This window comes from Oxyura jamaicensis, chromosome 2, assembly GCF_011077185.1.
Source record: "Oxyura jamaicensis isolate SHBP4307 breed ruddy duck chromosome 2, BPBGC_Ojam_1.0, whole genome shotgun sequence".
NCBI classification, from domain to species: domain Eukaryota; kingdom Metazoa; phylum Chordata; class Aves; order Anseriformes; family Anatidae; genus Oxyura; species Oxyura jamaicensis.
Genome location: NC_048894.1, coordinates 17,776,574 through 17,804,297, shown reverse-complemented (window position 1 = coordinate 17,804,297; position 27,724 = coordinate 17,776,574). Strand labels below are relative to the sequence as shown.

General features: G+C 40.8%; 1 protein-coding gene across 2 annotated transcripts in view; it reads left to right on the top strand.

Annotated features, from left to right (window-relative positions):
- The window catches only part of GPR158 (G protein-coupled receptor 158), a 194,212-nt gene that overhangs the window by 148,909 nt on the left and 17,579 nt on the right, over positions 1-27,724 (top strand). For both annotated transcript variants that reach the window (XM_035316265.1, XM_035316264.1), the window contains exon 7: positions 21,070-21,308. In XM_035316265.1, coding sequence (XP_035172156.1) covers positions 21,070-21,308 — 239 coding nt within the window. The remainder of the gene's footprint in view (positions 1-21,069; positions 21,309-27,724) is intronic.

Genomic DNA, 27,724 nt, shown 5'->3' with positions numbered 1-27,724 from the left:
CTGCTGCCCAGCTGCCTGCTGGGTGGGATTATGGATGAGAGAGAAGCCAGGCATCATTCTGCATTACATGAGTTACAGGATATTTGTGGAGGAGTGTGAAGAGGGAGTTAAGTATATGAGTCACACTCCACACACAGGGCTTTGTCACAGCTAAGAAGAAGGAGGGATTTGCAGATCACATACGTTGATTGTCAGTGAAAAATCATGACTGCATGGAAGCGCTTCTAGTGGGCTCGTGTCTTATCAGGCAGTAGGCCTGATACTATTCAGCATTTTCAGTAGCAATGAAGAACCAAACACAAAATGATTACTCATAACATTTTTGGATAACACAAAGCTTGGTGAAGCAGTAAATTTTGTTTGAGAAAGGATAGTAATGAAAAACAGTATTTATTGCTTGATACCTTGAGCCTAGTCAAAGAGATACACTTGAACACAGTCAAATTATGGCTAGGGACTAGTTAAAGAAACCAAATTCAGTTTCAGAAGTTATCAGTAGGGAATTCATTTTGCTGTAGGAGGTGACATCTTTGAGATGAATACAATTGCCTTACGCCCTCTTCCTGAGATGCATTTTTAAGGGAGCTGTGCAGTAGATGGATATGATTCAGTAAGCATCTGAGGGCTACTGAAAGTGCTCGATACTGTGAAACCTAATCTGTTGTTTAGATAAGCAAAAAGACTGAGGGAAGACTTCTTGTGTGGTGTATAAACAAGCAAGGAGAAAAAAAGCAGACATGAAAGACTCTTTAATCTATTGGGCAGAGGCTTAGTAGGATCTGGTGGTTGGAAGCCAAAGCCAGAGAAATTAAAATAAGTAATCTGGCACGGATTCTTCTCAGCAAGGGTGCTTAACTATTGAAAAACATAACAAGAAACATGGGGAGATTTTTGTACTACTTTCTGATCAACAATGAATCTTGGAAGATATGCTTTAGTTAAGTATGACTACAAATTACTTAAGTTTATGTAGAAAAAATGCAATGATTTTTGTTACACAATGGATCACGCTCTATAATTTAGGATTTAGTCCCATACTTGACCTTTTTTTTTCACATATATGCAATAGAAATTATAGCATCCATATTAGTATGGATCAGTTGAGATGTTTGGTACGGGGGAAATCTGGTGCCTGGACTAAATATTCTTAGATATGAGCTGCTCTTTTCTGGATTATCTTGAAGACCAGAAACTGCCATTATGTGCTTGAAAAAATGAGTCTTCATCTGACCAGTGGTAACAAACCATTGGTAACACAAAACACTGTGTTGCCATTCATGGACGTAATCACTAGATCAATCAAGTTATGCCATGGCAGCTGACTGAGAATGATCTGTTAGCATGACCTGCTTGCAAAGCTAAAAGAATAGAAGTGACTTAAATGATCCTGTTTTACTTTGCAACTGGGGATAATTAAGCAAGTATATAAAATTAATGGCTATTCAACTGATGGATGGGAAATTGTTTAACTATTGTAAGTTAACGTCTTTGGGAGATGTGACTGCTCTTTGACATATACAGGATAAAGTTTGTCAGCATTGTACTGCTAGTCTGTACAGTGGTGAGTTATCACAGAGCTATCATGTATGGGTTAGCCTCATATATGCTTCTCTGAGAGAGAGGCAAGTTTGGCTAAGAACTTCAGATGCAATAATGAGGTCCATGATCTGAACTGGGAAGGTCAAGATAATGCTGCCTTGGCTTTCCAGGGAAGCTGTGGATGCCCCATCCCTGGAGGTGTTCAAGGCCAGGCTGGATGGGGCTTTGGGCAACCTGGTCTGGTGGGAGGTGTCCCTGCCCATGGCAGGGGGTTGGAACTGGGTGATCTGTAAGGTGCCTTCCAACCCAAACCATGCTATGACTCTATGATTCTATATGTTCAGGAATGCATAGACAGTAGGCCCTGAAGAAAGCTTCATTATTTATTAACTCAGTTGAAAGTATCAAGCTATTGATTTCAGAGTTAATCTGTAATATTTTAAATTAAGAATTACCACAAAATATTTGCATTAAAAAATAAAACTCTTACTATTGATGATTATTAGAGTCCAGTGGACCAGCAGGTTTTACATGGCGTAGTGCCACATAAAACCACTGACACATGGAGTAAGATGAGTTTTGGATTTTCTTGAGTTCTGCCCCTTTTTATGCACAACATGAGCCTGTGTACATAATTGCAATTAGTTCTATATGGTTCGAGCTGCAGCCTCTATGTCTAGCCAAATCTAAAAATAGTAGCAGTTAATAATCTGTGTAAAGTTTTGAATGCCTATTTCTTATGTATGAATTAAATCAGTTAGCAGTGGTGAGTGACTCAAGAACCCCTGGGTCTCTTCCCAACCATCATTGCTGCTGTGCTCTGGAAGTTAACAGCAGTGCAGTTGTTGTGGTTGAGCCATATTCTGGTCTTGGCCTCTCCAACAGCCACGTCTGTTATTTTTCTGAGATCTTGAACCAATAAATCCCTCTCTCCCTTACTGAGATTTTAAGGAGATGCCACCTATTCTTCCTGGATATTCCTAAGGAAGGTTAAAATTTATGTGAGTGCAGGGCTGCTGGTGGTGAAGTCCCTGGTGTTTGCAGCCTTTGCCTCCTAGCGTCTGTTTGCAGAGTTGTTATTAAGTGGCAGCTAATTTGCGACTACAAATCTTGCTAGGCTTTTTGTTTCTCCTTGCCTATCATTTTATACATCTATTAGGCCCCTCTGACTTTGGCATCAACTTTCAGCAGTGCAGGTGTGCTTATTTTCAGTTTTCTGCTGTACAGAACATCAGATGGTGGCAGCCAGGGATGCGTGGGTCCTGCCTTGTTGCTTTGTGTGGTCCAGGGTCTTTTCTCTTTTGTGTTTTTCAGCATTACTTTGACATGATTTTCTACTGTTCAATTATGAATAAAGCAAAATACATTAAATATCTGAAATCATACTTCAGTTCTAGCTACATAAATTCATGACGTATGATAAAGGCCAGTGCCTGAACTGTTCCCACGACTGTTTCAGGGCTATTAAAAACCAAGCTGATATGTGTGTAAGTGTGGAATTTTTTGGTACCATTGTCTCACTGAAATAAGGCTAAAAATCTATCAGCTGTTTTTCCCAGATACTGTGAAGAAATCTGTGTCCACTTTTTTGCAAGAGATCTGTCCTTTTGCTTGACTTGTCTTTGTAGCTTTGGTGTATGTGACAAGCTTTTAGAACTTCTTTTCCATGCCACTGTTCATATTTGTTTTATGAAGTTGTGTATTGAACTTTTTATTTCATAGTAGTTTTTATTAAACAGTGTGGTTTTCAGCTCCCCTATGATTTCTTTCAGTCCCTAAATGGCCACCATATACTCCTTCTGACATATTTCTCTGGTACCTCAGAAATCATTCTCTTATTTGCTTTGAACACAACTCCATATAGTGCTGAGAGCCTTAAAACTGATAAAAGGGCTGGAATTACACTGTCCCATCCATCCCTTAGTAACAGCCTTAATTACTTTATGCAGGATCTTTCCTCAGCGATAGTCTGCCTTCTATCTTAGACTGGACAGACTTTTTTGCTTTTAAATCGGATTAACGTAATCCAGCTCTGGACTTTGTTTCTCTGCACTTTTCCAAATGCTTTGGAGAATATGGCTGCAATGACCAAATCTTTTCCAAGTTTTTATTCAATTTGCAAATCACACTTTACTAGTTGAGAAAATTGCCTAGATATTGCTCTGAGAACCTTGTAGGTGGTGACTGTCAAACTCTTTTTAGAAACAGCAATTGATGGTTTCTGGAGAGTATCAACACTGTCCTCTGATGAATAAAAACCCATTACACCCATGAAAAAGAGACATTGGCCATTTTACCATTTGAATGTATTAACATTCAGGGTTCTGCAGGGACATATATTGTGTAATGTTCAGTTTTGACTGTGACTCAATCTTTTGTAAGAAAACTTTGTCCGTGCCTTCTCCTGAGAAACAGTGGCTCTTGCTCCATTCATTTTGTATGCTTTCTGTGATGATTCTCAGGGAATGAACAAACTGTTACAGTTTTTCACATTCTTTATTGAGATTTTCACTCATATCAGGATCACTGACACGGGCAAGAGATGAGCTACAAAATCCTTGTTCACCATTCTGTCTCTTTTCATATCCTTTTCTCATTTGCAGGGAAACATGGTGGTGACAGCCACTGTCTATTTATAATCTTCTTTGAACTTTGCTCTTGGGCTTGCTCTTTCTCTTACCTGGCGTTCAGATACTCATTTATCTTTTGCCCAGAGCCCCTAGCTCTCATCAAAGACATTGAGATCCTCAGAAAACGGTTCTTCAGGTTCTTCAGTTTTCCTGTACCAAAATGACACTTACCTAGTTTAATGGTCTTTGTGCTAACAAACCACTCTTGTGTTTTGGACTGAAAACGTAGGCATGGTGGGATTGCTCGATGGGAGCTGTAGGACTTGAGCCTTTCTTCAAACACAAGGCACTATTTTGTCTAGTGCCATTGGGTACAACGTGGTGGTGACTGGAGATAGTCTGTGACCTCCAGGTGCCTTTTTGTCCCACAATTTTTTGATAGGGTTTTATATTTTCTACATGATGAACCACTACCTATCTCAAGATCTGTTTAGGTGATTTAGGCTGTACATCAGGAGGAGGTTCTTCACTGAGAGAGTGGTCACACACTGGAACAGGCTCCCCAGTGAAGTAGTCACTGCACCAAGTCTGTCTGAATTTAAGAAGCGATTGGACTGTGCACTTAGTCACATGGTCTAAACTTTTGGGTAGATCTGTGCGCTGCCAGGAGTTAGACTTGATGATCCTTATGGATCCCTTCCAACTTGGGATATTCTATGGTTCTATGCTTCTATGATTTATTTGCTAGACAAATCTTAGTGGTTTTTCAAAGAGCTAATATTGGGATTCCAGTGATTCCAATCTGAGTTTTTTCTATCAGATGTCAGCTACAACCAGGTCTATTACCCAGGTAGTCCACCTCAAATGACAAGACCAATTATTCACTATGGATATCACAAACTCTTTTATTCCAGCCTCCTTTTGGGTGTCTGTTTAAAATATCAGTGTTTCTTTATTAGGAAAAAATTTCCATATTTTAAAATTTGAGTGTAACAATTTTGTAGCTGGCTTGTTACTGTCCCTGCCAGCTGCTTGCTCCTTGGTGCTCCTGGCTGCATTTGCCATTTGTCTGGGTGAAAAGAGTTTGCCAGTTCCAACTCCAGGAACAATGGAATGGCTAAACTACTTAGAATAATAGAATCATTCAGGTTGGAAAAGACCTTTGAGACCATCTAGTTCAACCTTTAACCTAAAGGTTGAAGTCCACCACTAAGCCATGCTATGCCATTTCAGAACCAAAATCTGCTTTATTCAGAGGATACAATCCAATCAGCATCACACAGCGTGAGTGGCACAACTGCCAGTTCCAGGCACTTTCTGCTAGATCTTCCTAAGGGGCAGTTTCCCACAAGCACATTCTTAAAAGGACTTGCTTAGGAGCTAAAATGTTTTGTATCTGTTAAACCTGCACCCCAGGGACTGTATAAACTTTCTGGAACAACCAAACCCATACCATTTTAGACTCCATCTGTGAGTCTTTTTATAAGAAAGAAGGTAGAACTTACAAACCAAGTCAGTGAACTTGGTAGTTGTTTTCTATGCCTTGTTACTGAAAGTGTAGTGATTATATTAAAGCCACTGACAGAGATCATCCTGCAAACCCAACTACTACGATTTATTCCAGATCCCCAAAGTGTTCCCTGTGTGGGTTCCTAGCATCTATAATGATTATAGGAAGGTCACAATTAGCATAACTGAGTGACCTAAAGGGTAGTACTGAAAATGAAAATTAGGAAGACAGATTTTGTACCTATCTTCTCAGAAAGCAAGGAACCTTTGGGCTTAGCTGTTTTCCAGCTCGTTGCAGCCTGCATGCAGCTCAAGCACAGTCAGATGTAGGAAGAACTGGCAGCCTGCCCTGCCCTGGAAAGCCTCAGGTCTGTCATCGTGCATCTGCATTACCATGCGAAGTCACAATCATCAATGTCATTTACAAGACTTGTCAGAAGGAATACAGAAACCCAATGATGCATCCCAAGACTATTTTAAGTAAAAAACACATTTTCTCTTCCCTTTTGTCTCTTCAGTTAGAATGTGCTGATTTCTTTTATCTTCTTCATGGTATATGAAGAAGAACATTTCAGCTGTTTTCTATATTCAGGAGTCCAAATCTGTTTCTTTTGTGATTAGCTCTTGTTCCATGCTTGTCACCAAGTCTGAATTTGGGTCAATATCTGACTATTAATTAGAAAGAAATCTTTTTATTTTCCCCCCTTTTTTTTCCTACCATTCTTTTTTTTTTTTTTTTTATTTTTTTGGAGGGGGGGAGAGGGGAAGAGGGAGGCTGTATTTAGTTGTGAAGAAAAGTCACTGCCATGGCATTTCTTAGCAGTCTTTGATATCCTTCTTTTTGGAGTATTTCTATTTAAACAACTTCTCCTTAAAAATAATCACAATTATCCACACTTCTCTAGTATGAATGTGACCTTAGAGTGGAGCTGGGACTCTTTCTGCTTGCTTCATCTGCACAGTTTTTACCGAGCTTCCAGCTTACTGTGTATTCTACTAATTTTGTTGTCAGTAGGGTTTCATTGTTGTATGAGGTTAGATTACATGGGTCTAAAGGATGATCTTTTACATTGGATTTTGGTTGAGAATCTCAATGTTTTTCATCAGTTTGATAGCAATGAAACTTCCCTCTTCCTTCCTGAATATTTATTTATTTATTTAGATTAGCTCCCCTCTGTCTTTTGCAACACTCTGTCAGAACAGAAAAAATATTTTAATTTAGATTATCTTAAAATAGACACATTATTCTAGTTTGGCTTTGAACCTTTGACAACTAAGACTTTGACTTTTAAATGGTCTGTGACATTATGTAAAACCTATCATGACTGTGTTAGGACACCAAGCCTTTGTTTTCATATTGAGGACAAGGCAGACTGACTTGCCAATGTTTAGATCCAGAGAACTCCACGTAACCATACAGCCCTGTGTTAGTGATCCACAGCAGCTACCGTCAGATGGCTTTTTGCTGATCCATGCAAAACTGGAGCGATTTAATGTTTAATTGAAGTTCATTCCCATGGTATCTGAGCATCAGAAAAATTATAGTTTCCCCTTTGAGTGAAATGCACTGAGAATTTTAACTTTGTCCTCAGTATGACAAGTGTGCTAGCAAAAAAACACAAAGCTGAGTGCTTTAAAGTGCACTCTGAAATTTGTATTTCAGCATATGTATAAATGATCTAATAGTCAGGGGTGCTGAGTGCCTCACATTTCTCAGTGAAAGCAACAGCAGAGACAAGTTTTAGGAGAAAATGTTTTCATCAAAAGCAAGCCAATACAGGGACAAATGTCTCCAAGCAGTTTCTGACCCAAACCCTGAGTATTACCTTTCGCTCATTTCCATCATGCTGGGGAAGTCAACTGGCAGGTTAAGTTAATGAACAGGAAAAATAGACTGCTGTGCTGCAAAAATAAGAGAAACAGCCTCCGGGTCATCTCCCTGTAGCTGGTGGCATTCAGTAGTTTATGATCAAGTATGCTTCTGTCACTTTTTTCATTATCTTATGGTGAACATGAGGCGACCCTTTACAGAATTCAGCTGAGTTTTGCTTTGCCCTCTTCTTTAGAATGGGTGACTCTATTGTCCAATAATAAATTTTGAAAATAAAAGTGAAAAAGTGTACTTTCATGGCCCCTGGAGATCAGAATTTATGATACTTTGTGGAATATTCAGTCAAAGCTCTGAAGTTCGTAGAACAAGTTACACAAAAAGCTTCTAATCCTAATATATTAGGATTACTAAATCTTAGGGTCCGAGTAAAAAGCTTGTTGCAGAAAGCTTACTAAGAAAATATTAGTGACTGCTGAGTTTCTTCCATCCATCTATGCAACTGTATACTAACTACATAAAGATTACAGAATCACAGAACAGTTGAGACTGGCAAGGACCTCTGGAGGTCTCCTACTCCAACCCTCCTGCTCAGAACAGGCTCAGCTAAGAGCAGGTTGCTCAGGGACATGTACAGTCAGGTTCTGAATATCTCCAAGGATGGAGACTCCGCAACTCTCTTGGCAACCTAGTGTTTGACTGCATTCACAGAAAGTAAATTTTTTCTTATGTCTAAATGGAATTTAGGGGGTCTGCAAGAAAGCTGGAGCAGGACTCTTTATCATGGATTGTAGTGACAGGACAAGGGGTAACAGCTTTAAAATGAAAGAGGGTAGATTTAGATTAGATATTAGGAAGAAATTCTTTACTATAAAGGCAGTGAAGCACTGGAATGGCTTGTCTAGAGAGTCTGTGGATGCCCCATCACTGGAAGTGTTCAAGGCCAAGTTGGATGGGGCTTTGAGCAACCTGGTCTGATGGGAGGTGTCTGCCCATTGCAGGGGGTTGGAACTCGGTGGTCTTTAAGATCCCTCCCCAGACAATTCTATGATTCTGTGAATTTCCCATCGGTATTTCAGTTTGTGCTCATTGCCTCTTGTCCCGTCACAGGGCACCACTAAGAAGAGCCTGGTTCCATCATATTTAATCCCTCCCATCAGGCATTTATGTGCTTTGATAAGATCCCCCTGAGCCAGGATGAACACTCCCATATGCTCAAGTCCTTTAATCATCTTACCAGCCCTTTGTTGGACTCAGATCCAGTATGTCCATGTCTCTCCTGTACTGGGAGCTCATGGCTGAACACAGCACGCTAGATGTGATAACAGTGCTGAGTAGAGGGATAGGACCACCTCCTCCAATTGCTGGCCATACACTGCCCAAGGAGGCTGCTGGCCTTCTTTTCATTGAGAGCACACTGCTGGCTCATGATCAGTTGGGCACCTGCCAATATCCTCAGGTCTTCTTCTGCAAAGCTTCATTCCAGCAAGTCAGAATGTACTGCTGCTTGGGGTTATTCTCTCCCAGGTGCAGGGCATGGCATTTGTCTATGTTGAACCTTGAGATTCCCATTTGCTCATTTCTCCAGCCTGTTTTTGTCCCCCTAAATGGCAGCACAACCATTTGGTCTCTCAGCCACTCCTCCCAGCTTTGTGTCAACTACAAACTTGCTGATGGTGTGCTCTGCTCTATTGTCCAGGTTGTTAAGGGAAAAGGTTACAGTGCTGGCCATGGTATTGACTCCTGGGTTACACCAGTAGTGACTGGCCTCTACCTGAACTTCTTGATACTAATCACAGCCCTTTCAGCCTGGCAGTTGAACTCACTATTTAGCCTGTATTTAATCAGCTTGTCTATGAGGATGTTACAGAAAGCCTTCTTGCATCAAGACAAACTACATCCACTGTTCTTCCCTCATCCATCAAGACAGCCATCTCCTTGCAGAAGGCTATCAGGTTGATCAGGCACAATTTCATCTTCCTAAGTCTGTGCTAACTGCTCCCAATCACCTTCTGTTCCTTCTTGTGTTTGGAAATGGTGTCCAGGAGGATCTTTTTTTCTATCATCTTCCCAGGGATAAAGTTAGGTTGACCAGTCTGTATTCCCAGGGATCCTCCTCCTTGCCTTCTTGAAGGACAGAGTGACATTTGCTTTTTCTTCCAGTCCTCAGGAACCTCCTCCAGTCACTGCAACCTTTTAAAGTATTGGGAGTGGCCTCACAATGACGACAGTGACATTGTATCATGTTGCATGCCTGGACTTCAGTATGTTTAGTTCGATTAAATGTACCTTAACCTGATTCCTGTCCACCAAGGTTAAATCTTTCTTAATGTGGGCTTTCCCACTAGTCTTGGACACCTGGGATTCCTCAAAGCAAGTCCTACTAGTAAAGACTGAGGCAAAGGAAGTACTGAGTATTTCAGTCCTTTCCATGTCACTACCAGATGTTTGCCCTGTTCAGCAGTGGGCCTGCATTTTCCCTACTCTTCTTTTTGCTGCTGATACACCTGTACAAGTCTTTCTTGTTGCCCTTCATGTCCCTTGCCAGATTCTACTACAGGTGGGTTTTGGCTTCCCTAATTCCATTACTGCATGCTCAAACAGTGTCTGTATTTTCTTTGATTAACCTGGGTCCTTCTACTTCTTGTACACTTCCTTTTTCTGAGTTTAGTCAGGAGCTCCTTGTGCATCCATGCAGTCCTCTTGCCACCTTTGCTTGACTTCCTGCACATTGATATGATACCTTCCTGAGCTTGCAGGAGCTTGAAATTTAGTCCCCATCTCTCAAGATCCTGAAATCCACCACTCATGGTCACTTCAGCAAAGGTTGTCCCTGACCTTCATGGCCCGAGCAGTTCTTTTTTGTCTGTATGAGGTCCAGCAGAGTGCCTCCCTTCCTTGGCTCCTCAGTCACCTTTGTGAAGAAGTTATGAACAGTGTGTTCCAGAGACCTCCTAGATTGGCTAGGCCCTCTTATGTTGCCCTTTGAGCAAGTTGCTGAAGACCCCATGAAGACCAGGACCTGCAAACATAAGGTTTCCCCCAGTTGTCTGAAGAAGGCCTCATCTGCTTCTTCCTGATTAGGCGGTGTGTAGCAGATACCCACTACAGTGTCACCGACATTGGTGTCCTTCTCCCATAAGCTCTCATCTGAGTTATCAGCAGTCATTTTAAAGGATACCATTAACAATGGTTACTTCAGGAAGCAGTTCTAGCTGTTGAGGCATACTCCAAGCTGTATGGTGGGAAGAAGGGAAGGGCTGGGAAGTCACCAAGTGAGGTTGTTGAGTGTGGGGGGTCACCCACAGCACGTATTTATCAAGACATTCAAGATACTTAATTGTTTTCAAAAATTTTTAATCCAGAGAGACATTCAGAAACTAGTTTACAAGAAGCTGTAGCTTCCTCAGAAGTGCTCATGATTGACCTAATTAGCATTTTTTTCTGATTGCCACACATGTTTACACAGACTGAGAGTAAACATAGTTGAATGAGCACTTACCTGGCAATAGAACGTAGAGGTTTATGAAAAGAATAATTTTATTCAGATACTGCTCACACTATTCAGTGATTCTAGACTAGAATTATTTGAATTTCCTTTAATTAGATGTTGTATTTTACATGAACCTGTTGTGGTGTAACCCCAGCAGGCATCTCAGCACCATGCAACCTGTTGCTCACTCTGTCCAGGTGGGTTAGGGGAGAAAATGAAAATCATAGAAGTGCAATAACTCATGGGTTGAGACAAAGACAGTTCACCTGGTAAAGCAAAAGCTGCACATGAGCAGAGCAGAAGAAGGAATCCATTTGCTGCTTCCTACCATCAGGCAGGTGTCAGCCGCTCCCAGCAGAGCTGGGCCCATCACGTGTAGCGGTTCCTTGGGAAGACAAACTCCATCACCCCGAATGTCCCCCCCTTCCTTCTTTCTCCCAGCCGTTACTGCTGAGCATGCTGCCATGTGGACATCCCTTTGGGCAGCCTGGGTCCCCTGTCCTGACTGTGTCCCCTCCCACCTGGCAGGGCAGCAGCTAAAAACACCGGTGTGTGATTACCAGTATTTTATTAAAAAAAATCCAAAACAGAGCATCATATGAGTCTCTATGAAGAAAATTAACTCTATCCTAGCCAAAATTGAAACAGAAACACTGGAAAAAGAACATCCATAGTGTAACTTATCTCCTCCAGAGTGTGACTGTAACTGATCTGCTTAAATAACAATAGTGGCAGTCAGTAGCATGCTGGATTCACACAGAAATAACATATGGAAAAGCACAGGGATATTCTACACTGCTGTGTGCTGTGCTGCTTGCACAAGCCAAGCTGAGGCTAATCAGAGCAGAAGATTCCATTCTTCAACAGTTTATCAGATGTCTATTTTATACAGCTGGGGCTTTTTAGTTGCTGGTTGTTGTGTGTTTTTTTAGTTATTTGTTCCTTTATTTTAGTATTATAAACAGAAGAGATGCATTCTTCTAATTCTTCTGTATGATTTTGGATAGATTTTCTTTTTTGCTTTAGCTAAGAAACTGCTGTGCACATACTGATGTTCATTTCTTACACAGTCATCGCTCTACTTGTTCTTCTACCAGTAGGAGTTTTTCAAATACTGGAGTGTGAATGAGGCTGGGTATAAAAAATTCTATTTTGGTCTGTTTGCCTGTACTGTAGAATTTCCTTTTTTCTAATGTTCTTAGTGAATGCTAAAAGGGAAGCATCAATAAGTTGGGCAATGTGGCAGGGAATTTATGTGAGTAGCAGCTTGGCTACCAGCTAATGTCTGTTTGTCCCCTGCATCATCAGCATTCAGAAGAAAAGAGTGGTTTTGAAATAATTAAAGCTTGGAACCTTATTTCATTGTTGCTTTTGAGACTGGAGAATTTACTAATGTAAAATAAGAAGACTACCCTTCTTAGACTACTAAGAAGGGGCGGGCTGCAGATAGGGCTGCAACGTTTAAAGCCAAATATTTACACCTTTATTTTGAGGCAGATTTATATCTGAAGTTGTTCCTGCATCTTAAGTATCGCCTGTAGTCCTAGGAACTGCACATGAAGCTGCTGCAGGAGCCTTTGGCATTTAACTCATGTTGGGCTTTTTATTCACTATGATGTCACTGCTCCTCCATGCCAGCAACTGGGCTCTTCCTGTCCCTGCTGTGGGAGATACTTTACACAGACAAGAAACTGAAAACTCAGCTGGACAAGGTCCTGAGTAACCTGCTGTAGTGGATGCAGCCTCAGTCATGAAGGTTGGAGTAGACAGTTTCTTAACCTCTCCCTTCACACCTCAGCTATTCTGGCATCCTGTGAATTAATTGACCAGAGCAAAAATAACTCCCCAGAGGCCTGATGGGCTTTTGTACTCTTGCCAGTATTTTCATTCCCTTCACTGTAATCTACTTGCAGAGGACTGTTTTTAATAATAACAATATTTTATCACATGGAAGTTTTATCCAAAGAAGTTAGCATTGTTTACGGTCTTGGTTTCCATTGGTGGTGACTCTGCTGTATCTCATGACAGGTGGAGATGTTCCTGATTTAATCTGTTGTAAGAATAGTTTGAATCTTATCTTTTGCAGACAAGCTGAAGAATAAAGTTTCCTTTCAAATACACATGAAGGTCTTGGCCATGATACCTGCATGCACAGACCACAAGATAAAGTTAATATTTATTCCACAAGTGGAAGGAGAACATAATGCTGATAAAGAGCTTCATTTTCAATAGAGTTGATATAAAACACTGCTGCCTGTCAATCATATTATAAAATGGTTAACATTGATTTTATTAAAGTGAGCACAAAACCCTCAGCAAATATTTTTTTTAAGTATTACAGATGTGTTTCTTTTGACAGTTTTTGACCAACTCCCTCCTCAGGCTTTTCTATACCACATTCCATTAATCTCTGTCAGCTTTACACCATATAACAATCCTGCTATTTGGATTTGAGAAGGAAATTGTGTCCAGTGGGTGTGATTACTCATTCTTATGCCTCAAGGTATCTAGTAAAATATAGTAGGACAGATTCTTTTTGTTACATCTGGGCTGTTAAATTGCCTGCCGTCATTGTGAATGTATGTAAATGAGAGTAGAGCACAAAGGCTGGGCCTTTTAATGTATTGTCAGGTCTCCTTCTCAGTGTCCTCATTGTGGTTGAAAGGAAATGCTCTTTTGGATTGCACTTGTTCGTGGTTACTTAACTGAGAGCTGGATATATGAGAACTTTGCATGATTAGCTTACATGGGCTAATAGGAAAAGAGATTTTTTCCAGATATTAACTGTATTAATTTGTGAGAAAAGCGTAAATCTTGGAAGTTGCACTCATGTAAACCTCATTAACGTCAGCTGGAAATCAGGAACTTTTCTTCTTCAGAAAAACAGGTTTCCATATCTGCATATGATTAGCGATGAAGCAATAAAACTGGGAGGGTGTATATCTTCATTGTTAAACTGTCCAGTCCTGTTGAAGATCTCATAAGTACTGTTTTTCTTAAAGCAGCAATCCTTCAAATTGTGCAAATGGATCACCGGATCTATTGTCATTAGCTTAAAAGGAAGGAGGTAGGAAGGAGGAAGGAGGCTTTTGAGACCACATTCAAAATGTTGAAAAAGTACTGTCTTTTTTAAGTTGGGCTTATCGTTCTCTAATCAGAAGTGCAGTGCTTGCCAGTGAACTAAGAAGGAGCAGAAAGGAAAGGTCTTTCTGGATCAAACCATGTAACCTCCCCCAGATTTACTTTGCTCTGGATTTGAGTTTTATCCATGGCAAAACTTTTGCTATCTGTAGCATGCCTATGTAAGAACTAAGATGCAAGCTTTGGCATAGGGTTTTGATCAGCTACCTTATTGCGGATCACTAGAAAATGCCTCCGACATTCAGAGAGGTTGCTGAAATGGTCCGTGAGTGTTTTCAGCAGGAGTGAATGCCTGTGTGGAGCAGCACTAACAAGGAAGGGGATTTGTGTCGTCCCCACTGCTTTTACTCATCAGCCTTTGTTAAAGCAAACATTGTGAACCTGGAGCGAGAGGGGAGCTGGCTTTGTAAGTTATACTCCACAACACCCTGTGAAGCGAATTTTGTAATGAAAGTCTTGAAAATGTGCTTGACCTGTTGTAGGAGAGGATTACCAGGAGGCAGTGCTTGAATCTGTTTTCACAGCGTAAGCTTCCTGATAAATAGTAACTTTGAGATCTTTGCTGCTGCCTATTCTGAAAGTCTTTGATAGGGGTAAGAACTGAATGGCTTTAGATTCACAAAAAGTTAATAATCACTTGATGATTTTTAAGAAGCAAATAATTAGCTTAGCCAAAGCTTGTATAGCCTGAAGGATTTATAATCTTCAGACTAAAGTCCTAGCGGCAGGAGTCTCAATGATATATGAATTAAGGTTTCTGCCACAGAATCACCTCAAATTTGAATGAAGAGCTCAACAGGGTTGGTTTGCTTATGGAGAAAAATGTCTGAGGAGCTGACCTCATTTTTAACAAGCAAGGGATGTAATTATTTAAACATATCTACCAGGAGGAAATTATTGAAATGGTTTTGTTAACTATTCGGTAGCAGATTCAGGGAGAGGCAGTGTTTTGCCTATCCCAACATCCTGGATTTTCAGCATTTTAGGAATCTCACACAGGATTCTGTGGTCACGAGCTCTTGATTTTGGTGCCCCAAAAGTAACTGTGTGACGTAACCTTAAACATGAGTAACTGGCAAACAGGAGACATACCACTTCTAGTTGTCTGGGGTCAGAGAGATGGGCCCTTATAGCATACATAGTCGCTGTCACAGTGCTCTGTAGGAGCTCTGCGTGGTCAGGGCTTGACAGCAGAGGGTCAGACGCTTCCCTGGCACTCTGCAGTTCTGCTAATCTCGGCAGGATTCCTGGGGGCATTAGTGCATTAAGTGGTTTATTAGAAGAGATAATTAGCACAAAGCAGCTGAGGATTTCGTAAATAAGGAGACTTGGTCTGCATCACTGAAGCCTGGTTACGTGACACGGCAAGTCCCCAGTTGAGCCTTCTTACTTCTCAGCTCCCCAGTGCTTGGCGCATCTACCAGGATGGCAAGTCCAGCTAAGGGATTGCCACAGCTGATGGGACCTACCTGAATGGTGATTTGAACAAAAGCACTTCCAAAAGCAACACGCGCACGCAGTTTCAGTGCCTCCTGGCATGGGGGCCAGCAGCCAAGCAGAACAGATGCACGCAGCAGGGCAGTGAGCTGGGGAGCAAGGAGGCACAGGGGAACGGCAAGTGCCAGCTGATCTGTCAGAGGACTCCAACTACAATCCCTAGAATCAGCCACAGACAGGCAAAACTTTTTAATCTCTGTTCCTCTGTTCTGTCAGGAAACTGAGTTTTCCTCAGGTAGGAATTTAGACTTGCAGGTGAAAGAAGAAAAAAAAAAAAGCATATGTACGGCACAAAAAGTGTTAGAATCTGGGGTACATTTAAAGAAACCACAGATCATTCAGTTTGCTCATTCCAGGCTTACCCACATACTGACACACAAAAGCTACTTCAACTCAATACATTTTCGTCAAAGCAAGTCATATTTTTAGACTCTTTCTGTATTATTAAATATACATGATACTGAGAGTCCAGTGCTGCTAAAATGGGAATGATTGAGTGGCTGTGATTGCAGTGGGGAACTATTGGACTGCTTTTTGCTCCTCATACCCTGAGCCTTCCCTTGAACTGCCTGTGATTTCCCTCCCATAATTTCTGACCTTCCTCAGCCTGGTCAAACTCTTGGAAATTATGGCAGCACAGTTTATTTCCTATATATTGATCGAGCACTGGGACTTTCACCAAAGCACTGGAGAATGACCTTTATAACATTTCAGTGGCACATTATATATTTAGTCCAGTCTTCCTCCATGTGGTATGAATACGACTATTTTTAAAGGCGCAGTGCAATACATATAGCATTAAAACCTGCTTTGCTTACTAATGGTAGTTTTCAGCAGGCACTGAAATAAAATACATTTTTAACTCATCTTCACAGTTCTTCACAGAAAAACACTTTAAAACTCTGTGGAAAATATCAAGGAAACTACACTTTCAAAATCACTCTTTTGAAGGTACATATAATTTGCTAAGGAAAAAAAAAGGATATCACTGTTTCCCTGATCACTCAGAACCCAAGACTATTCCATCAGTAATTTGTAAATGTACTGTCAGGATATCTTCAAATATTTATTAATCACATAGGATGTAAACTCTCAGAAGTATTAATAGAACCAAATAATCGCCAAAATTATTTTTCTAATTGGTGTACCTTCTCACTGGTCAGGACATCATGATGAAAAAAGGGTAGATTTAGATTAGACTTTAGGAAGAAGTTCTTTACTGTGAGGGTGGTGAGGCCCTGGCTCAGGCTGCCCAGAGAAGCTGTGGATGCCCCATCCCTGGAGGTGTTCAAGGCCAGGCTGGATGGGGCTTTGGGCACCCTGGTCTGGTGGGAGGTGTCCCTGCCCTTGGCAGGGGGGTTGGGACTGGATGGGCTTTAAGGTCTTTTCCAACCTAAGCCATTCTCTGATTCTGTGATTCTATGTGTATGATGCAGGTCTCGCCATGCCATTATCACACTGTTGACATGGCACGGCTCTCAGCCCAGGTTGCTCAGGTTCAAGATGGCCAGATTCAATAAAGCAAAAAAATCATCCTGATTTCATTGAGTTTATTCCATGCTGGGCTTCACACCTATTTTATGCTAAGGCCTTGAGAAATTACTTGGGAATTAGACAATGACTGATTTGGAGACTTTGAGTTGAAATGTGTTTTAGCAGGATTTTATCCTTTATAGCCAAGAGATAGTGACTTGTGGTATGAGTGCACCTAAATACAAATTGTGAGGTCTTGGGCCTTCAGTGTTGATGCTCTTTCTTCAGTCATCTTCCCTGATGTGGAAATAAAACCCACACTCAGTATTTGTGTGTGTACATGTACGTGTCAAGTGTGAGGTGTGAGCTTTCTTTGTATTGGCATGGTGTCGTACATGGGCCGTAGGTACCTCTACTCTGTTTTCAGTAGGACCACATTGATTTGCAAGCTCTAAGTAACTAGTCTCATGTTCACTGTTACTCCAGAAGAAGTAGATAAAACTTAATCCTTTTCCCATAGGAAGTAAATATACTGCGTAAGAGTTCTTGACCCTTAATCTTTCTGATGTAGCTTTCATATCACAATAAAAATCATCAGTCTGGAACAGAACAGTTTGACAGGATGACTCAGTAAAGCCACAAAATGACAGATACTAGAAATAAAAAGCAAACAAACCATGCCAGGTCACTGCTGTCAAAGCAGGACCCTTCACCTGTTGTTCCTTCCACTTACGGAGTCATCTCATAGTTTGAAGACCATGTTTTCTGTTCACAGGGTGAATTATTGATATGACCTGAAAATTTAGTATGATCTTATTTATTTTCTAAGATTATACATTATGTCTCAAGACATACTTTTTACAGCAGCAGCCATGTGCTTTGACTACAGTCCCTAAGCCGGGATCTGAGCCGGTCTGTGAACCAGGATGCTCTGTCCTTCCATTTCTGATCACTTCTCCTCCTGTCTGCTGGGCTGCCCTTGCCTCTCTGCTCTCAGTATTTGAAATCAAGCCCTCACCTTGTCCAGCTATCCAGAGCCAGGCCAAAAAAAAAAAAAAAAAGCCCAAACCCTCAGACCATATAGCTTAGGTAGTGCAAGCAGCAGAGTTGGGGGTTACCTTCAGTGGTTTTCCAGACAGTTCATTCAGCCTAAACTGTCATCTTACTCTGTTAAAAGGACAGCTATTAGATACTGGCTTTAATGCTGATTGTAGCTGTCTTCAGGTCAAAGATTTGCTTAAAGGCAGCTTTTAATGTCTTCCAGCAAAGTAGGTAGAGCACATCACAGTGTGATGTCTCATCTGCCTGTAAACAGAGCTGATGACATTTCACTGAAAATGATGATTGGATTATTCAACAACAGTGCATGAAAGTGCATTCCATGTGCTGAACAGTTTTATCTGGGAATAGAGCTAGAAGATGCTGAGAAGGATTATATTTTCTCTTCTACCTTAGATCAGAGGCAATACCTCTCAAACAGTGCCCAAAGCTTCTCACGACCAGGAGTTTTGGGGATAGACAGGACAGGAGGAGTTTTTTCGGTTGGTATTTCTTTACTTGATACCCATGATTAAACATCAATTTGTTCAGGAATTTGAATCTGGGGCTACATAAATCAAGTAGCATCTGAAAACATTCCTGGGTGCTGGAACTCTGTCATCTGGGCATATTTAATTTCTTAATATAGGTGTAGCCCAGAAGCTCTATATCTTACCTCTCCGTGAGAAATCTCTCTCATTTGCTCAATAACTTTTTCAACCCAATATATAGATACAGTGCAGAAAAGGAGGACTGAGGATTGTCTACCAAGAACTCAGGGCAGAGATTTGAACTACCTTTCTGATGGAGAGCACCAGTCATCAGACAACACACAGTTCCTAGGCAATTTGGTCTCATATCACAGCAGTTAAACTTTCATGGTAAACTTAGATAGCATATGAGTCAGAGGTACAGGAAGGAGGATGGTGCTCCAGCCTGGTGAGTAGGGATGTTTTCAGGAGGGTAACCTACTGGGTACATGTCTCTGCTTTAATACAGGCTCAGTAACGTGTAGGGTAGACTGAGGATGTGTCTGTCAGTGATGAGGTGGTGAGCACTGTGGTTTGGATTCGCATTGCCTCAGGAAGACGAGGGAATTGCAACACCGGACCTCATGTTCTGGTTGAGCACTTTCATGCCTCAGCCTTTGGAAGGGAGGTTTTCAACATCACAGGTCTAACACAGCTTTTCTGATAGCTCTTCAGAAAAATATTTTTTTTAAATAATTTACAGGTTAAGTTACATGTAGGCCTATATTTTCAAGATAGAAATGGCGGCGGTGATGGATGCCCGTTTTTGTAAAAAGAAGAGGGAAAAAAAGAAATGCAAATTATAGGGGTTTTTGACTGTTCTACTGCAGAATGTTATTTGTTTCACTCTACTTAGATCAATAAGTAGACAGGCTACCCCACTCCCTATGAAAGCTGTTTCACAGTCAGCAGCTAATGAGCTTGTACTGGAAAAAATTTAATGAGCCCAGGTTTGTTATGTCCAGAAAACGTTCACAGTTCAGTAGAATCACCAAGAATTGCCTTTGGAGAGCCAAAATACAAAGAAAAGTGAAGTTTATTGCTGTTCTCAGATAGTTTGTATGATTTCTCTGATTCTTAAAGCTTCATAAACGTGCGGTAAGGTCTTTCTCAAATGGCAAACAATAGCAGTGAATAGATGGGTTTCCAATTTCATCACAAAAAGAGTATCTTTTTCCTTCCTTCCTTCCTTCCAAGAAGCTAAGTATTGATCATCATTCACAATGTGGAGGAGGAAAACCTTTGCTCATATTGAATTTTAGTGTTCTGAAAAATGAGGATTTCCTGGCACTGCCTGGAACAACGGTGCTGTGGCTGATAAAGGCAGAAGGAAATTGTCTGCCTTGCCTCTGTGGAATTTTCTGTCTGTCCTTCCTGAAGTCTTTGGGAACCTGCTTCAGATATAAAACTCTTAGCATCTGGAAAGGGAGAGGAGAACATCAATCAGATGTGGAAGGATCAAAACCTGTGACCCCCTGCAGAGTGACTGTTGGGAGGGAAACAGCTGAATAATGTTGAACATATTCAGATCTCTGGCTTCACCTAACGCACACTGTGAAGGCTGTGTTTGTAGTCAAATGCTGATTCATTTTTATGGATGTGGAAAAGACTTTGTGCTTTTGCCTTAAAAGACACTGCATTATTGTTTGTCTGAGAGGCAGTGCCAGTTGCTTCTACCTCCTTTTAGCATAAGCATAAATATTAACCCGTAGTGTGATTTTTTTTGCTGAAAATGCAGGCTTGGCCATGAAATTTGGGATCTGGCTGAGGTTCTTGGAACACTGCAAATATTTGAGGGCTTTTAACTTTCTTAAAAAATTAAAGTTTCCTAAACCTCAGTGATAATTAGTCCCATGTGGATATCAAGAGTATTCAGTGGTCGTGCTCACGCTCAGGAATCTAGAACTGGAGTGGCTTTGAGGACAAAATCACTGCAACAGTTTGCCCTTCACTTTAAAAGTGCCTTCCGCAGTTACCTCTACGAGGAACAGGAAGTTGTCTTGTAAGCATCAAAGTCTATGGGAAGAATATCAAAAAGGGGAATTGTATGATGTGGGATGAGCAGACAGACAGCATCATAACAAAATAAAATCTCACACATGGTTGCTGTTTTATGGATATGACCTTCCCTTTTCCAAAGACAGAAGTCTTCCACTGGGAGCTGGAAGGTAGAAAATAGCCTGACAACACAGCATGTGAATGCATGTCTCTAGCATAAGTATAGCTAATATTTTCTATTAGTGCTCTGTAGCACTCTCTGGGCAGCAATCAGTTCCATTTAAATATGATGAATATGAAAGTAATAATGTTTCAAATTTTACTCTTGTACATACTGTCAAGGGAGAGAATGTTGATATATTTTTTTAATAGTCTGATAGTGAAATAAAATTAAAATAGAATTCCTGCAACACAGTTAGTTCTCTTTAATTGTGCCATGTCTGAATTTTTCAGGGTTTTGAAGGTATTCCTGTCCCGAACTGCTCAGCGTATTCCATACATGACAGGTGGGCGAGTGATGAGGATGCTGGCTGTAATTCTCCTGGTAGTCTTTTGGTTTCTTGTTGGCTGGACTTCTGCAATAACCCAAAATTTGGAGAGAAACATTCCACTCATTGGCCAAGGGCAAACATCTGACCACCTGATCTTCAATATGTGCCTCTTAGACCGCTGGGATTACATGATGGCTGTTGGTATGTTCATTTTCTGGCTTACCTTCTAATTTCTAAAATAAGGCTTATCTTGCCTTTTCTTTACATTTTCTTTCTTTTAGAATATCTTAAAGCTCTATCAAGATGCCTAACATCACTTGAAAAACATCGAGGAGAATGAAATATTGGCATAGATGGTTTTTAAATGGTCTGAGAAGTATAATTAAAATATACTGAGAATTTTATGACTTTCAAAGGTTTGTAACTTGGATTGTAGTAACAAAGTGATTGGTGCTCAAGAACTGTCATATTTGAAGGCAGAATGTATCTAGCTATTCTACACTATTACACATGTGAAATTGTGGCAGGAATAACAAAGGCTTTGTGCTTCTGCACCACAGAACTGGACAGAGCTGTCATGTGAAGAACTAGTGCTAGAGCACTCTCATAACTGCACAGAAATTAGTATTAAAGTAACAAGAATAGGAGATGCCCATTAAACTTCCTAACTTATTTGCTGGATGTGCCATCAGTGCTTGGGATAGGCAAGAGCTAAAACATGCCACCCTGCAGAGTTCTGTCATACTAAGGAGAAAAATGACACATTTTTGTTTCCTTTATTTTACCGGTGGTTTCCCCATGCCAGGGTTCAGTTATATGGTGTAACATATCTTTTCCTGGTGACTGGACAGTTTCAGAGCATCTGTGCCTAGAGCTCTTGTTTCCAGTACTACATAGGTGTGCCACCCACCGTTCTCAAATATGTTTTGAAATCTGAAGTAAAAGCTTACCTTTCTGCCCTTTCCTTGCCTCCCCATGGATATCCCACTGACAGAGCTCTGCTGCTCAGGATGAGGGAGAAGTAAGGGGGTGTCCTCCTTGTGAGAGTGAAGGTGAGATGGATAGAAGCAGCCTGTGGGTATTTGGGGTATTTTCTTTGAGAGTGCTGTACAGAAAGCCATGCACAGTAACACAAGGACAAACCACTGCTTCCAGCTTCACCAAGGACTTTCCATGGGTCTAAGCTGCTCTGTCCCCTCTCCCCCTCTCTCATCCCTGTGCTCTGCTCTTCCCTCCTTCATGTAGATCTCCCAGGCACACTGCTATCTCATTTGTGAATGTACTCATGGGTAAACCACACAGAAATGAGTATAAATGAGTACATCTTGAAATGTGTCTCAATCTGTGTCCTTTTGTAGGTGTATACTGATAAAATATAACTATGCTTTGCTATAACGAAACAGTATAATCACCAGAGATGTTGTAAAATTAATAACACAAGAGAATTAAATGTAAAACATGATGTCATCTGCATCGAGCCATTTTGGATGAAAATTTTACAGCATTTCACAGCCAGTAATACAGTGTAGTATTATTAAAACTTTGATACCGGTGGTTGTTGCATAATGGCAAACAAATGTTTTTTATTCTCTTGATCTTACAGCTGTGCAAGTAAACTGAATAACAACTCAGATCTTAATGGCTAAATCGGACCAATAGTCCCCTGTTGTAAGAAATGAAGTAAATTGCTGTCTGCCTATTGTTGGAAATAACAAACATTGGTTTTTAAGACTTATTTACACCTAAAGGGGTTTTTAATGTTTTTTTTTGTTTGTTTTTTTCTTTTTTCAAAATACACTCAGGGGTAGTAGAGGCAAAACTGGTTCTCAAGCCTGAACAAGATTGGATAGAACTTCATTTGTTCTGTCATTTTGCCTTCTCACCCAAACTACCTTACAAGCAGAGTTACATTTGTGCAAGTCTTCAGTAAACTGTGGAATCACATGAGTGGTGCCAGGATTTGTACAGCTACAGGTCTGTACTGACGTGTGTGTGCCTATACACATATCTGTGCATGTGCACTTTAAGGTGTTTGTTGTTAACAGCAGTCTGAAAGGCTTACAGACAGTAGGATCTACTTCCAAAACCAGGTACTTCATATCAAAGAGATGTCAGGGGAAATACACGTAATGCAAAACCGCTTTTATTCCTGCAATTGACTGGGAGCAGCCTTGCAAAAGATTCTATGTTACAAATTAATTGATAGATTATGATATTTCATTTTAAATATCAAAATAAAAATGCCAGGTGTTAATTTATGAAAGGTTTGTTATTTCACTTAATTTAGCCAGGCACAAGATTTTATACAAAACTACTGAATATTTTGGAGTATATTCCAAATACCAATTCCAATACCTCACTGATTCATTCTGCTGTCAATGTCTCACTGAAATGTGGAGAGGGAATTTTCAAGGTCACAGATTAGTGAAGTGAGAATTAACAAGGCTCTGTTAGAAAGTCATAATGAGATGAAGCCTTTATGCTACCAGAGATTATTGTAGTTAGGATTTATGAAGCATTTTCCATACTAATCACGCTACTTAGGCTCCATCTTGAGAGACTTGTATTGCAGTGAATGCTTTATATTTACATTTCCATTAAGTTTGAGAGGATGCTCTCTTTCAGTGAAGTAAGGACTTAGACATAAAGGTTGTCACCATTTCTAACATTGCCCTCAGTGCTTTGTGATATGCTGATGAGAGAAATTAGCATTCAGTAAATGCTTGTTTTATCTGCGTCATGTAATGTAAGCTAGTATGCATTTTCCTTGAGTTTGGATTCTTGCGGGTATTTTATTTGTCACTTGCCTAGATTCTTTTATTTCCTTTGTATTTGTGCATCACTTTAGAGGTTGTGGCATCTGTCTCATTGACAAGCCATGGCATGGATCACAACCTGAGATTTTAGAGAAAGACCTGAGGGTCTGAAAAAGCATATCCACAAAGCCTTTCTGTTATGGCCTGGGTATATTCTATACCTGTACCTGCCACAGCCTGATTTCTGATTTCAAGTTAGAAAAAAAAAAAGCAGATGAAAAACTTGTGGTACGTAATGGCTCACAGTGTCACAAATCAAGCTATTACTCTTTATCCTGAGGAAAAATACATATAAGCAAAACAAATATCAGCACAGTACCTAAAAAAAATAATAATAATAAATAATAAAAAAATGCATACAATCTGGAAGAAAGGCAAAATAAGTTTAATGTGCAAAGGCCCTGGCAACAGAGAAAGCTAGGCAGACAGGTAAATATGCACACACAAACACCAATAAAAAGCAGAGATGCAGTCTTGGCAGGTGGACGATCCTGACTTCATTAGAGGCAGGGTATTACCTAATGCAGATAGCATTTGAACTGTAGTTTTTTTAAAATTCCCACATGCTCCCTGTGTGCTTTTTTTCAATGTTTTATTTAAACCAGAAGTAAAAGGCAGGTATTAACCAAATGCAGCCAGGTATTTTTCCCCAGCACCTGTGTGCTTCCCAGCTGGCAGGAGCTGTGCTCCTCTGGCTCAGCTGCTGCACTAGCACACTAATTGGGAGCTCAGGATTTGGGTCCTACTTATCAAGAGAGTTTCAAACACAAGGCTCTGTCATGATTACTGAATGTCCTCAGCCAGGAAAAGGAACAAAGTAAGCATTTCATCCTGTGTTCCCAAAAGAGTTCCCTCCCCCTGTTCATTTGATAACATTTAACCTATATAATCTTTGCATCTAAAGAGGGAATGAATTGCCAGGACGGGCTCTGACAGATTGGGAATTAAGACCATCCATACAGTTCTGAGTTAGGGCATTGTCATACAGCTTTACAAAGCCCTTTATTAAATTTTCTACAGGGTTTTTGCTGTATTCAGTGAGTGAGTGATTATTATTTCTTTTTGTTATCCCCATTAGATGTGGCCCTATGCCATATTTAGGGTATGTTGTTCAGAGTATGCAATGAATAAAGGATTGTTAATTTCCAAATGGGTGTTCTTAAGCCATGTTCTCCTTAGCATCAGTGTACAGAGATTAATGCCAGAATTGTCAAGAGCAGCTATCCCTTTCGGGTGCTGTCTAGAGACATCTAGGGACTGTTTTTTTCAAGTAGTGTTTATAGCCTTCTCTGTGTGGAAAGCCCATCTAGGAGGAACTTGCTAGAATTCAGGACCAGCAAAGATCTGGCTTCAGTTCTCGTGTTAGATACTCAGAAGGTGCATTGTTTAAATACATTGTTTGTTTGTTTGTATTTTTTAACAATGAGCAGCCATCATTCTTCAGTTTCCCTTTCTCAAAAGTAGTTGGAACTCGTGGTTTGAGCAGTTTGGGTTGCATTGCTACCTGCGGTAACACTGCTTTTTCTTTGTACCTGCTACATCACAGATGAAAGCCTTTGTTTAGGCACCACTTCTACAATGTGTCTCTGCTAAGGAAACCATGTACAGGTTCTCTTAACCACATTTCAGATTCTTCTGCGAACCACCTGCAGGAGGATATGGATTTGGGAGAAGCTGGGAGATGCCCTGACTTCGCCTTGTCTTTGCAGCACTCTTGTTTGTACTTTAAAGTCTTTCCAGATCTTCAAGTATTTTGGATCCTGTTGGCATTTGCTCGCATCCTCTTTAAGATGTGAGAGAAGAGGTCCCCCACTCAGCTTGCTTTCAGCTGCTGGTGGTAAATCTTTCTGATCCTAATTCTCCCTCTTTCATGCACACAAAAGTGAAGAGGATGACGGGCCCAGAAGAGTGGTCAGCTGGCTTTCATAACAACAGCAGCCTGTAGGAGGACTGAGGAAAGGCAGCACATCTGGGTAGAGGAAGGAATAAAACAGAGTATAAAGGATGAGAGGGAATATCCAGAAATGAGAGGAGTTCCTGGAAACTGTAGGTCGTAAGTTTCATGCGGGGAGACTCCTATGAAAGGGGCACATGGATATGTATCACACTCAGGTCAGTGGATATGTCTCCAATGTCTCCGTTGCCAGGAAAAGGCATCTCTAGGTCACCCTCAAACCATGGGGCCCATGCACAGCCACAGACAATCCAACTTCTGGTAGTGAAAAAATGTCAGGATTTGACACCATTAATTCTTACTCCACACAGAAGTCTCTTATGGCTGTGCCTGGCTAATTGAAATAATCCTGAGCTATGCTGAGAAAGACGGATAATTTATAATTTGCTTTGAATAATTCAGCACTGAAGGCTTATGCATGTAACCAGAGTTTGCTGAAATATAGGAAAATCCTTTCAGCCTAAAAAAAAACGCTTCTACTATGACATGGCACAGCTCTCCAGGTGGGAGATTGAATGCAGTGAAGCAGAAAGAGACTGCACTGGCAATGGAGAGCAATCTAGGACATGTTCTTTTCTCTTTAATAGTGGTGCTCTCTCAGCTCCGGAAGGCACTCGGAGTGAGGAAATGGATGGAAGAGCTGTGCTTCCAGATCCATAGAGCAGTTTCAGTATGGAGGATTTAAAGTGTATACAGTAGTTTGATGAATTAAAATGTGATGGAGAAGAAGATGAGTTGTAGCCTGGCTATGTTGCAGATTTAGTGAGAGTTATAGTTTGCATCCAAAATCTGAGGAGAAAATGGTGCAGCTGTGGAACAATACTGTTTTGCAAAGTTCAGGATGCCAAAAGGACTTAGTCAAGGTCATATAGTTAAATGCTGTCCCTTCTTAAACGTGTAATGAAAGCATGCAAAATATTTCACCATCTCTGGAGAACATTGTCCTGTTCTTGTCCTGTGGTAGTGCTTCTTAAGCAAAATCAGCATAGTCAGACATGGAACATCATACAGAGTCATGAAAACTGGCTTTAAACCTTCAGGGCTTTCTTTTTGCAGGTAGCCTTTGGACAACAGAACGCAAGTGAGCATGGGGATGGGAATGCTGGCTCAAGGGAGCTCCCTCCAGCAGCTCCAGTTCTAGAGCTCCCTCTAGTAGCTCTAGCTCTAGGCCATGGCCGTGTCCACCTTGGGGCTGTCCTGAAGAGGCACAAGGGAAGGATATTGCTGTCAGGGAAGGAGGGCTGAGCATCAACCAGGACAGACTAGAATAACTCTTTCCATCCAGACCAGAGCGGGAAGGAAACTCACAGTTTAGGATTTAAGCTCTTCACAAACATGGATTAAGTTATTTCCACCATCATTCTTCAGTGACAAGGTGGCATTATCTCCATTCTGCATAGCCAGCACTGAGGCCCAGTAAGATTAGTGTTATATGGTCCATTTAATCTGGGTGTCCATTTTGCAATGCTTTTGGCTCAGTTACAGAGCTTAGTCAAATCTGTACAGAACATGTTATATGTGGTCTCACTGGCTGTAAACACAGACCTGAGTGCTCACTTCTGCTGCCAATCACAGCAAAAATTTCAAGGTTGGCCCCCAACTAGCAAGAAAAACACACTCTTTGATAATCTCTCTGAAGCATGCCTTGAGTGGGACATTTGTAGAAGAGCTCTGAGGTACAACGTTAAAATTCATTTCTCATGCATGTGCTCAAGACAACTTTTTTTTTTTTTTTTCCTCTGCAGACTTTTGTCTCCTTCACTAGGCATCCAAATGTCATTTGCAACAAATTATAGAGCTATCTTTATTAGCCAGCATTGATTTATCTCTGGAAGTGCTCTGTTACG